Source organism: Chelonia mydas, chromosome 5 (assembly GCF_015237465.2).
Source record: "Chelonia mydas isolate rCheMyd1 chromosome 5, rCheMyd1.pri.v2, whole genome shotgun sequence".
In the NCBI taxonomy this organism is placed as follows: domain Eukaryota; kingdom Metazoa; phylum Chordata; order Testudines; family Cheloniidae; genus Chelonia; species Chelonia mydas.
In genome coordinates this window covers 67,460,500-67,474,192 of record NC_051245.2, presented here as the reverse complement: position 1 = coordinate 67,474,192, position 13,693 = coordinate 67,460,500, and the positions used below count along the sequence as shown (strand labels likewise).

The 13,693-nt window shown below is 41.6% G+C and overlaps 1 protein-coding gene across 18 annotated transcripts in view; it reads right to left on the bottom strand.

Annotated features, from left to right (window-relative positions):
* FER (FER tyrosine kinase) overlaps positions 1-13,693 on the bottom strand; it is a 427,220-nt gene that overhangs the window by 217,333 nt on the left and 196,194 nt on the right. For all 18 annotated transcript variants that reach the window (XR_005225689.2, XM_037901518.2, XM_043547703.1 and 15 more), the window contains one exon: positions 6,103-6,225. Coding sequence is in view for 17 of the 18 variants with exons in the window: in XM_037901518.2 (XP_037757446.1) it covers positions 6,103-6,225 (123 nt within the window). In the remaining variant the exon portion in view is untranslated. The remainder of the gene's footprint in view (positions 1-6,102; positions 6,226-13,693) is intronic.

The window sequence follows — 13,693 nt, the reverse complement described above, 5'->3', positions numbered from 1 at the left end:
CACCAGTCGCTTCTAAAACCTTAATTTCTAAATTTAAAGCACTCTCTGAAACAGGGTAAACAAGTACGTCAGCAAGAATAGAAGGAACCTCCATTTACATAGCAACTTCAATAAATGTTGAAATTACTTAGGAGTTAAATAGAACAGACACATGACTTCACATCTAAACTAGACAGTGCAACTGAGCTCAAGTGTTAATGTGTTTTCAATAATTTTAGATTCATTCTACTGAGCAGTTATAAAAGAAGGTAAAATTATAATCATACATGTGTCTTTGTCTTGAACTATAACTTTCTCTAAGGTTCCTTCCCCACTCTGAACTCTAGGGTACAGATGTGGGGACCTGCATGAAAAACCCCCTAAGCTTATTTTTACCAGCTTAGGTTAAAACTTCCCCAAGGTACAAACTATTTTAACTTTGGCCCTGGACTTTATTGCTGCCACCACCAAGCATCTAACAAATATAACAGGGAAAGAGCCCACTTGGAAATGTCTTTCCCCCCAAAATCCCTCCAAGCCCTACACCCCCCTTCCTGGGGAAGGCTTGATAAAAATCCTCACCAAAAATCCTCAATTTCTCTAAAAGGCCTGTCTTTTAATTATGACTTGACCTAAGTCTGCCATATAAATTCACAAATGCCTAAACCACTGAATCTTCATAAGAGAAATCAAGAGTGCATTCATCTAGAACAGGAATGAGTAGCAATATGCATTTAAGACTGCAAGTTGTGACAGAAAGAAAGGCTCCCAACACAAAATTTAATCCATCCCTTCAAATTTTTTCAGCGCACACAGGCAAATATAAAAAATAAATTCTTGTTGCGAGCAAAAACAGAAAAATGCTTTACTTTCTTACGACTGGTATGGCAAAAGATCTGAGATTATGGTTTAGGAAAGTGATCCTGAATTATACATTGTTATGATTTCTATACGTTTTGTAAAATGACAAAGTTGCTTTCCAAATGTCTGAAACGGATTATTTTTCTGACTAAGCACAATTGGCTACTTCAGAACTACGTTAAGAGTTGAAATGGAAAGATTTAGTTCTTAATTATACAGGGCTGGTTGATGTGTGGATACGAAAGACTAGCTACTGGAAGGAAATATGGAGATTGTTAGCTCTCTCAGATTGTGCTTAGCTGATAAGGTCTCAGCTGGAGTATTTGTCCCCTCTTCTGGGTGCCACATTCCAGGCAAGAGGTAGACAAATTGGAGAAAGTCCAGAGGGGAGCAACAAAAATGATTAAAGGTTTAGAAAACATGACCTATGAGGAAAGATTGAAAAAAACTGGGTTTAGTTAGTCCGGAAAAGACTGAAAGGGGACATAACAGTTTTCAAGTACATAAAAGGTTGTTACAAGGAGGAGGGTGAAAAATTGTTCTCGTTAACCTCCGAGGACACGACAATAAGCAAGGAACTTAAACTGAAACAAGGGAGGTTTAGGTTAGACATTCAGGAAATTTTTCCTGACTGTCAGGATAGTTAGGCACTGGAATAAATTCGCTAGGGAGGTTGAAGAATCTCCATCATGGAAGGTTTTTAAGAACCAGTTAGACAAACACCTGTCAGGAATGGTCTAGTTATTATATAGTCCTGCCGTGAGTGCAGGAGACTGGACCAGATGACATCTTGAGGTCTCCTCCAGTCTACACGTCTATGATTCTATGACTATGTAGACCTTTTCTTGTATGTATAGTGCTTTATGAGTTTTCTTGTTTCCTTCTATTCAACAATGATTTCTTGACTATAAGGTGAAGTTCAATTTCAAATTTTGATTGAAATAATGTTGCATTTAAGACTGGAGAAAGGAAGAAATACCTAGATCTGGTTTTCAATGTGCATCAGTGTCTTCAAGTTATAAACAGGAATAATTACCATTAAAACAGTTCTGTTGGGAGAACAGGCTGACCCAGAGGCAGATTTGAGTAGATGGGCTTCCTTATTACGGTACTTGTTCCCCTGGACCCAATTGTCCAGTAAGCACTGGATTAGTTACATCATACTCTTTTTATCTACATTAGTACGTAAATTTCTACATTTATTACAACACCCCCAAAACCCTTATGGAGTAATATGGACGCCCATACAATGAATATTAATAACCGTCTACTGAATATAATTATCCCCGCCCGATTACTATTTACCTCATTAGCATATTCTACCGATAAGTTTTACTTTGAAGATACACCTCTGCTACAATTGCAGTCATGAACTCCTTGCATCAGCAGTTTGCAGGGAAGGGAGAAAGGGGCCATGACCCCAAACTTGCCTGTGCAGCTGGGCTATTATGGCTGCCCGACTCGAATCAACAGACCGCCTACCCGATTCAATGGTTGCCCCTAGGAAGGTTACTGAGGGTAGGACCAGCTGAACTTTTCTTCCATTCAGCTTTAGTACTGCTTCCCCAAGACCCCTAACTACTTCTCAGATAGCCGCAGCCACCTCCTCCTTTCCCATCCCCGGATGAGAATGTCATCCACATACTGAATACATCGCTGGCTTATGGGCCCCAATGCATCCAGAACCCACTTGAGCTCCTGCTGAAACAGGGTGGGGGCATTACTGTACCCTTGGGGCAGAACCCGCCATTGGAATTGAGACCCCTGCCAAGTGAAGGCAGTCTTCCGCGGCTGTCCTGGGCCAGAGGAATGGACCAGAATCCATTGGACACATCTAGCACAGAAAACCACTGATCCCCTGATTGAATTCGGGCAATCATTTCGGGCAGGCATGCCACTAGTGGTGCGAGGAGCGGAGTGACTCGGTTTAGTTCCCAGTAATCAATGGTTAGCCTCCAGGACTCATCTGGTTTACGTACAAGCCATACGGGGGCATTAGCGCAGGAGATGGCGGGTTCAATAAGCCCCCGCTGCTCTAGGATCCCCATTGTAATGGAGAGATCCTGAATAGCCGCTTGAGGAATGGGGTACTGCTTATCTGCTGGAGGAGCTCCCCCGTCTATACTCACTAAAGTTTGGAGCTGCCCAGCATCCAGACTGTCCATTTCCCATCCCGGCAGGTCCTCCCAACCCAAGTGAATGATTCCCGGTTTTGGCCTTTTTGCTACACTGCTTACCAACCCGAGGGGGATCACCTGACCATTCCCATTAGGAATGGACCACAGTTGGTGGTTACACAGATCAATGACCACATGCTTTAAACTGGGTACCCCTATGATATTGAGATGGACATTGGGGCCAACCCCCCAGGGAGCGGAATCAAAAGGCTCTGCCTCGGACAGCCAGAGTATCCTGTCCTGTTCAATTCCCCAATTTTGGCCTCCCATGGCGTCTCCAGATAATATTTGCTGGCCCCGTTCCCGGGCAGGACCGTGTGCCAGATTTAAGCTTGATCCAGAATCAAAAAGGTAGGTCCCTTCAGGCCCACCATTCAGCTGCCCCCAGATTACCGGGCAGCTGAACTGGTCCACAGAGAGAGACCAGCTCTGCGGACTGGCATGAGGGCTCCCCTAGTCAATGGCCACCACCGCGGGGCCCATGCATGCCTGCATTTAAAGCATGTCTCCCTCTGGGCAAAATTATTGGCACGGCAAACGGAGCAGGGCCAGTCTCCTTTCCTTGCTACAGGGCTGGGCTTAGAGCCTGAGGAAGTTGGGCGACCAGGCTGGGACCTTTGGGGCTTTGGCCCACGCTCCCTGAGGAGGGCATCAAGGCCCTCCTCCAAGCGCCGGATCTGGGCAGAGGTACCCTTACCCGTGGGTCCATTTTGAGATGTAAGGGTTTCTCGGGCCATATTCTGCCATGCGTATGGAGAGGCCCTTTCCACTAATGCAGGCAGGGTGGCTGCCTGGAAGGGTTTTGCCTGCAACTCCAGCCAATTGTGGAGTCAGGGGCTCAGGCACTGCAGCCAAGCATCGAGAAGGGCTGCTCCCCGACCAGCCCCAGGGGGTAATAACCATTTGTCTTCAAGGTCCACAAATACCTGAATCCAGACCTGGATGCGGGAGATGGCAGCGTGCAGGTGTTCACCGGTATAGGGTTTAACTTAACCAAGCCCGCTGTTAGGGAATACACCCCGAAAAGAATCCGGGCTGTGTCCAGGACAATCATTCAACAATCCTTACCCTGGAGGCCCACAGCCTCTGCCAAGGGGCCCAACAGCATCTCCCAGGCTAAAACCAAATCACTACCAGAATACTGGTACAGCTGGCTTTCTATTTGCTCTAGCCATTATAGGAAAGCATTCCATTCTCGGGGCGGGGGGCCCAATTCTCGGTATAGGCTCTCCCTGTCTCCTTCCGACATGGAGGTGATGGTAACCTCTTGCCGGACAGTGGGGCCACCGTCCCCCGCATTTAGAGCCTGGAGTGGTACTTGAATACCGGACCGGCGCAGGAGTTCTGTCACCTTGTCTTTTGCAGCCTGGTCCTCCTTTGCCATCCTGACCATAGTTCGTGTCATGACAGGGTAGATGGATTTTATTGAGGAATTGGGATCTTCATAGGCAGGAGGGGCGGAGGGTGCAGGAGGGGCAGAAAGGGTGGGGGTGGGGTAAATAGGGGCCGGGGGAAAAGAATTCTGCTTTAAGGCATCTACTTATCCCTTCAGGGCCAGGTTCTCAGACTTAAGATGATTAAGATCATCCATGCAATTCTCAGCCATTCTGACTGCTAGCACACTGTGATGATTTACCATGCGCTGCTCTTCAGCAATCTGCTGTAGAGTTTCCACTTTGCTTTTAAGATCCTTAACCTCCTCCCATAAACCTGACAGACCCTCACACACAGCCTGCAACAAAACAACCTTTTTCTTAATCTGGGAGCACTTGGACGCTAGGGCAGCTTCCACCCACCCCTGGATGGCTAGCCAGTCCTGACGGGCCGCATGAGGACCCCCCATTTCCCTACCAATTTATTAATAAACTCCTTAACCGGGGTTGCAGTAAAGGGCCCATTCAACTTACTCATCGAATCCATGGTGAGACGTGGTGATCAGGCACGATTCTCCCCTGGGATCCTGTTCATGACGCCAGATGTATGGACGTCCATATTACTCCATAATGGTTTTGGGGATGTTGTAATAAATGTAGAAATTTACATACTGATGTAGATAAAAAGAGTATGATGTAACTAATCCAGGGCTTACTGGACAATTGGGTCCAGGGGAACAAGTACAGAAATAAAAAGGCCCATCTACTCAAATCCGCCTCTGGGTCAGCCTGTTCTTCTTCCAACAGTTCTCCCAAACTTTGTAAAAATACTATTGTTTAAAAGAACGCTCTTTTCCTTCCGAACACTTTTATATGCAACACAGCTTCATGGAGAAGGAAACCAATGTCATGGCCTATGGCAGGGATCGGCAACCTTTGACACGCAGCCCGGGGGTAAGCCCCCTGGCAGGCCGGGCCAGTTTGTTTACCCGCAGGGTCTGCAGGTTCTGCCGATCACGGCTCCCACTGACCATGGTTCGCTGCTCCAGGCCAATCGGGGCTGTGGGAAGCAGCGTGGGCCAAGGGATGTGTTGGCCGCCGCTTCCCACAGCACCCATTGGCCTGGAGCAGTGAACCGCAGCCAGCGGGAGCCCTATCGGCCGAACCTGCGGACGCAGCAGGTAAACAAACCGGCCCGGCCAGCCAGGGGGCTTACCCTGGCGGGCCGCATGCCAAAGGTTGCCAATCCCTGGTCTATGGGTTACTGAGCCAGGAACAGATTCTACCTGGAAGGTGCAAAAAAAAAAGAGGGAAAAGAAGAATGAAGTATAAGAAAGCTTTGTCAGACTCAGAATGACATCCTTCCAGAAGGATGGTATGTGGGTACTTGTGATGCAGACCCTTGAGAGTGAGGAGAGTGTGTTAATTGGGATGAATCTTCAGTGCTCAAACAAAAAGACTGTAAACAGCTCAGGAAGCTGCAGAGTAATGAGCAATAATGAGTTATTAGTTAAGTGTTTCGGAAGCTGGAGTAATCACTTAAGAGGAACAGAGGAGTCTGCTATCTTGAAGCACTAACTGAATGAGATAGTTCTGATTAACCTACAAACTGCTTAACATTTCATTCGTAATGGAAAAAATCATGGTTTAAAAGGTTAAATGAAATGCAGCAAAATCTTCTACTTAACAAAATACATAGGATATATGCATACCTTAACAACAGGATTCAGCAGAACTACACCTGATTTCTTAGTAATTACTTGTTTTGTTGTGTAATGATGGTCTATAAGCTGAGGAATAGTTGGAAACCCAGTTCCTTCAAATCGGTACTGATTCTGTAAGGGGGAAAAAAAATTCAGTTTCAGAACAGCTCCAATGAGGAAATGCAAAAGACGCAATTAGCAACAATTACCCACGAATAACTGGAAACAGAAAAGTTTAATTTCATAGGACTAAATCTTGGTCTCACCCAAGTCAATCCAAAAATTTCCAGCGACTTCAATGGGACCATGATGTGGGTCATAATAACTAGAAAAAATATCTATTCATTCAATTAGTGTATCATAATAAAATAAACAGATCTCAACTCTTAAATTAAAACTAGAAAGAAGGAAGTCCTTGTGATTCAACAGATGGCACAGTAACAGTGACTTTGAGACATACTAAATATGAAAAGGATATGCAATAAAATATTACCAACTTAAAGAACAAAAACCATTTATTTTAAGACCACACCTAAACATGTAAAATAAGGATGTACTGCAAAAAATATCTTTGAAAATCTAGTAAACACAGGGTAAATTTCAGCTCTCTAGCGCAGAAACAAAGCTTGAGGAACAGGGGCCAAATCTTAATTCACCATGTAATGTAGTCCCAGGCAACGTGTGATAAAAGTGACGAATGATTCACTGGCACACACAGAATAAAAATTTTGGTGGGTCTTTAAATAAATAAATAAATAATAATGTGTGACCAGCAATCTTCAATAGTACTTAGGATAAAAACCCAGCCATCTCCATACTTCAGAAATGCTGAGTGAGATGAAAGGCATTTTTGCCTCCCTGCACTTCCATCCCTCTCTTTTTTTCTTATATGTCTCTCTCTCTTTTTCATTTTAAATATTAAAAAAGTTCCTGCTGTGGCTACTGTAACTCTCTTGCCATCATGCAGGAACTGTGTAGACTCTTTCACAAGCTGTACTTCCTATCACAGAACGTCAGGAAGCATTGTATCTGTAGGTGCGAAGAAAGAATGCAAGTGACACAGGTACACTTGTGGCTGGAAGGGCAGTGACAAAAGATTTAGAAAATTCTTTGGGAAAAAACCTGTACTGCTCAGTTCAGCCTCTTACAGTCCTGAATTCTGTACAGGATTTCAGTGACTAGTATATGGGTTAGGCTATTTGTGCCCATATAAATGCAGGTTTATCTTCGTTTATTCCCTACTCAGCACTTTCTACAGCACAAACATTGCCATAAACAATGTGGCCATAAACATTTAGTACAAGTAAAGCCAAGGACTGGAACAGTAAAAGTGATCTAAATTGAGATTCAGGTTCAGGGCAAAGAAATTAAATAATACTGCTAAAGAATTGTTTTTAATTTACAATATTTTGCAAGTGCACTCAGTATACTAGAGCTCTTATGGAAAATGACTTTTTGGGAACTACAATGACTGCCTGCCAAGGTATTATCATTTTTTAGGCAAGGAAAGATAACAGGCCAGTTTGAACATATGAACATTCTCTTTGTATCTGTCCACTGCTCCCTGCCGCTCATCAAACATAAGCTGCTTGTCTTTATTTTCAAGGCCCTTCATGGTGTACCCGCCCCCTACGTATCATCTCTCATTCACTGTCAAAATGTTGATGCTGGTCATCCCATGATGTCCACCTCTGTTGCCCATCTCTAAATTTTCAAGCAAGCACCTTCATGCTTTTTTCCTATGCCACCCTCACACTTGGTAAGTGCTAAACAGCCACTATTTTCCTTCAAATCCCTCCTGAAAACTCATTTCCTGTGATGCTTACGGATAAACTGACAACAGTTAGGCTGCTGGTATGCAGAAATCACTGCCTCGTATGCTGACCAATATTGTTGCATTGTTTCTTTGTTACTCCTGCCAATCTTTCTATTCGTAACTGTGTGTTTTCTCCTATTTTATACAGAGGTTGTAAGCTCTTTGGGGCAGGAACCATTTTTAATTCTGTTGATACAGTGCCTGCCACACTGGGGTCCTGGTCCATTACTAGGGCTCCTAAGCGCTACAGTAATACAAATAATTGAGAATAATTTGAAAATTGATTAACATTGAATGACAGCAATGGATTTAGATGCTTAATAATAGTAATTCTTATTCATATTCACAGGGTTAAACTGATGACCAAATTTGGACTCAGGAAGGAATTTTTCACCAAGACTTAATGGAAAGGAACTTGAAATTCCTTTATGCAAATATCATGGAACAGGCAACATTCATTACAACTAGGAGGTATATTCCCAGATCCATCAATTTCTTTATCACAAATTTAGTCATCAGCACTTTTGAGCATTAGAACTGTTTTTTTTATTATTATTATTATTAATTATTTGTATTGCAGTAGCTCCTAGGAGACCCATTCATGGACCACTGTGAAAACATGTAACAAAAACTGCACTGTAAAAATATGTAACAAAAACTGGCCCTGCCCCAAAGTGCTTACAATAACTTAATTGCTTAAATGGATTTAAGAATTTAAACTCAGACACCAAAGTCTGAAAGTTTTCGGCATAAAATATTAATTTTTATAAGAAGTTGGCACCCATTAGCCAAAAGAGGTGCTCCTATATTAACAGGTTATTCTAAGAGCATAATATCCACTGAGGAGGATAAATGGCCTCTGTAATTAACTGCAATACATTCTCTGTTTTCCATACTTTAAAAAATATGTATATTTTGGACCCTATATTCAACGTTGTTTTCTTCAGGAAATATTTAAATTTATAAAAAATGTACACTCATTTCTTAAAAGTTCAGTTTTAGTTAAAAACAAATGAGCAATTCTTATTTGTTTTTCACAGATTGCCTGACAAAACTGATTAGTCAACTGCTGCATCTGACCAGTTCAACATTTCAAAACATTGGTCAAATCAAACAGGCTATTTAAACAGCTGGACCACTGTCACAACAGCTGTACACTGCACCACTATTCTAGAGGCTTGGATTCAGAGGAAAATTCACATCAACGGAGACCAGGCTTGTCAATATTATGAGACAATCCTGATGCTGGTTACACAATGGGATGGAGGTTTTAGCCTCATGCTTTTATTCATGTGTAGTCGCAACTGGGGAGTCTAAGAATCAAATCTGACAGCTGTCCCTGAAGAGACATACCCCAGGCCCTTCCACTGAGAAACAATACCACACAGAAACAACTACTCCAGTAAGGGATGGCAGGTGAAACTGGAGTGAAAATGCAAGGAGATAGTCTTATCCAAGAATAAATAAATAGGAAATAACTTAGATCTCTGGGGATTGTGCACACAAAACTAGGAAAATCCATGTAGTTTTGAAAATGTCTTGTGCTTATTTTTTTTTAATCTATCATTTGAAATGTATGTTACCAAAGAGAAGCAAAATAAAAAAAACAGTTTGTGCCATGCTCATTTGTATCCTATTTGTGAAACCAGACATATGAATATATATGTAACAAGTGATCACATGCCCTTTTGATAGGAAACATCAAGAAAACTGGCACTGGAACAATACATGAGTCCTAGAAAAAGTGACACTGAAAAAGTGAAAATGACAGGATTGTGATATTGATGCAAGGGAAAATATTTTTCTCATTTGTGTTGCTTCCACTGTTTTGTAAGTTGCTGAAATTTCTTCAGGCAATGTATCTCTATATTTGTGTAGTATTAAGTATTGAAGTTTGGAGTAGTGGGGAGAGAACATGAAAGTGAGAGATGCTGTGCAGTATTCTCTACATCTATAAAACTGGTAAAAGCCAGGAAATTTTATGTGAGTGCATCCAACGGTTAAATAATTCTTTGTAAAGGAATCTGGTGGAGTTGGCAGCTAAAATATAACTACCCTGCTATATATCATTGCAAGACTTTCAACAGCATATTTTTGGATGGTTTTGTTATGTAACTATCTTTTACCAAGTCCAGCTCTGATGCAAAACTCGGTCAGTAAAAACTTCTCTGGATTTTTCCAGTAGCCATTATACTTTTCTATTCTCTAATACCCACGCCTTATTAGATGGAGGACTTAGTAGCACTCTTTCTTCCAAGAGAAGAGTGTGGATAGCTTCTTCTGAGACCAACACTAAGCCAAAATTGTCAATGAAACAAAAACCAGGAGATCCTGAAACAGAGTCAACCCAATCCATAAACAAGCCAATTTTTGGTCACAGCCTTGGGAGTGAAAGCCTTGAAACCAAATCTCCATCTTGACAACAATGATCAGCTTAACTCCAGTACAGAACAAAATTATGAGAGTAATTGTTTTAACTTTTGGTTAAAAGACGACATTTTTCTTTTCCAATCTATCATATTCTATAACGTGACATTTACCTAAATTCGTACAATAAATTCACTGGTTACAATTTACTGTATGTTCCACATAAAGGCCAACACTAGTAGATACAAATTTACTGACATGAGAAAAAGGTCAACTCATCCTTGGTCTAAATTTAGAGATTACAGTTTGAGAAAACATCTCATGACTTTCCCCAAGCCCACAGAGACTGGCTGTGAAACATTTAAAACTAAAAGATTTTAACTAAATTTAGCATCTCAAACACCACTTGGTTGTAGCCCTGGGATGAAATCCTAACCCTGCTGAAGTCAAAGGGGCCAAGGTTTCACCCCACAGTATAATAGAAATCATGATAAACTACTAGCCATCTAGCTGAAATAACTGTATTATGAATACTAAAAATAAGTTATTTTGATATAGAACTTATTTTAATGCAAGATAGCATCTGGCTTATAGCGTCTTATGTAAAGGTTTCATATTGCAGCTATAATATTTGCGGTTACTGCAAGAAGGCTCAAAAATACCAGTTAAAAATATTTATTTTCAAATACTTTTCAGAGTACATATAAGTGATTGTCACTGTATTAACTTTCACTTTGCTGTATGAATTATTTCTAAAGCAAAATAGTGTTAAACTGGAAAGATCTGCGAGGGAATATGAAAATTATTTAGTGCAAGTATATGGCTGACCTCTTATTACAGCATTATCCCAAAATGAAGAATTAGATGAGGTCCACTGACTTTCTGTGGATCATATGAAGGTTTCTGAGTCATTGTTGCCACAGTCTCTGTTTATATAGGGTCAGTTAATAGTTTAGCGGAAGCTACAACTGGGATTTCAGAACAAAACAAAACAAAAAAAGATTTCTGTCCTATTCCCAAAGGCCCAAATTAATCTCAGGTGGTATCATCTTATTCCAGGCTTATGAACGTAACATGCTATAAGAAAAGACAAAAACAGAAGTCCTGGAACATGGAAAGTTTGGCACTGTGCAATGAACACTGAGGAATAGTCACTCAATACAAAATATCTTATTTGCCCAAAAATTGCCTGCTACATTAACTTTCTACATTCCTTGATTGTTTCAACAGCTGACCAGCCCACACTCTCATTGTTGTAAGGTGCACATTTGAAAGTGTGTGTTATGCAGCTTAATATATTTCAAACTATCATTGAACTCTAGGGGAAAGCTTGAATCCTATAGTGCATGTTGTGCAGCCCTCCCTAGTGCTAACTATCTGCACCTAGTTCCTCCCCTTTGGTGCAAAATCAAGTAAGTTTCTTTTCTGTACTTCTTGGGAAAGCTCTATTTACTTACCTTCTTTGTAAAGTGCTTTAAGATCTACTGGTGAAAAACACTACAAGATCTAGGTGTATTATTATTTATGTATAAGGGGTCAGATGATTTTTGACTGGTGGATAAATGCTAATTTCAAACTATTTACTATGATCAGAGCAATATTTATTACACATAACTTATAAACTGCATGTGCACACAAGAATACAAATTCATATTTCTCTCTCTCAGTCTACTGGTTCCAGAGTCCTGCTCAGCCCTGGTCTACTCTAAGGGGGGGCAGAGATCGATCTCAGTTACGCATCTTCAGCTACATGGATAACGTAGCTGAAGTCAACGTACTTCGACCTACTCACCGTGGTGTCTTCACTACGGTGAGTCGACAGCTGCTGCTCCCCCGTTGATTCTGCCTGAGCCTCTCGTGGTGGTGAGTACAGAAGTCGATGGGAGAGTGCTCGGGGGTTGATTTATTGTGTCTAAACTAGACACGATAAATCGACCCCTGCTGGATCGATCGCTGCCCGCCGATCCAGCGGGTAGTGTAGACATACCCACAGATTCTTTAAGGCCTAGTCTACACTGTGAAATTAGGTCAGTATAACTTCGCTGCTCATGTGTGCAAAAAATCCACATCCCTGATACCGTTGCCAATTTTGGTTGGACATATTCCTGGAGCTTTCATCAATTATATAATTTTTAATTAAAGATTAATCTTTAATTCCTGGAGACTTCAGAGCAATCCTGGAGGGTTATCAACCCTAATCCCTGAGCAACACAGTTAATCCGACCTAACCCCCGGTGTAGACAGTGCTAGGTCAAAGAGAGAAGTCTCCTGTCAACCTAGCTACGACCTCTCAGGGAGGTAAATTAGGTCAATAGGAGATAGTGTCTTTACTGCAGTGTTTTGAGCGTAGACAATCCCTAAATTACATCATTTTTAAGTCCTAGTGGAGTATCATCTGAGATCTCAAGAAACTATAAAGCACCCCTAGAGCAAAGGGTTTAGCACATGCTTAATACTGATGGGTCAGGGCCAGGGTGCTCAGCACCTTTGGGATTGAGCACACCTTCTTTATATAGAGGTATGCTCAGTTTTAAAGCATTTATTTTCTTATTTAGGACTTGAAAACACACTCCAGAATATCACTGGCTATATCAAATTATGGTAAAGTAGAATTAACGTTTGTGACCAGATTTCCTCCTACTGGAAAACTCCTTGTATAGATATATTAACAATAACCAAAACGACACCTTCCTAGTAAGTGATCTTCCACAATCTCTCCTACCTTTAGATGGGTCTAATGAAATTATTGAGCCCATTAAAATAGACATAACTTAACAAATTGGGGAGTGCAACAAGTAAAAAAAAAATTCAAAAGAAAGAAAAGAAATGCATTAGCTAAACTGATTTTTATGACAAACTGCTCAAATTCGCCATTTTTTCCATAAATAATATCATATAAGAAAAACGGAAGAAATCTTGTCCTTTCCTCCCCAACAGCTCCCTCCTACAGAACTTTTGTGGTTCTGCTCAGCTAAAGAGAACAGGATTCCTGTGTCTATGTAGGGTGTGTGCAGCTCCTAGGCAGCACGGATCTCAATTCACAGCAGCACATAGGAGACCGAACAAATCTTTTGCTATGTTTCAGAGTAACAGCCGTGTTAGTCTGTATTTGCAAAAAGAAAAGGAGTACTTGTGGCACCTTAGAGACTAACCAATTTATTTGAGCATAAGCTTTCGTGAGCTACAGCTCACTTCATCGGATGCATACTGTGGAAACTGCAGAAGACATTATATACACAGAGACCATGAAACAATACCTCCTCCCATCCCACTCTCCTGCTGGTAATAGCTTATCTAAAGTGATCACTCTCCTTACAATGTGTATGATAATCAAGTTGGGCCATTTCCAGCACAAATCCAGGTTTTCTCACCCTCCGCCCCCCCCCACACAAACTCACTCTCCTGCTGGTGAAATCT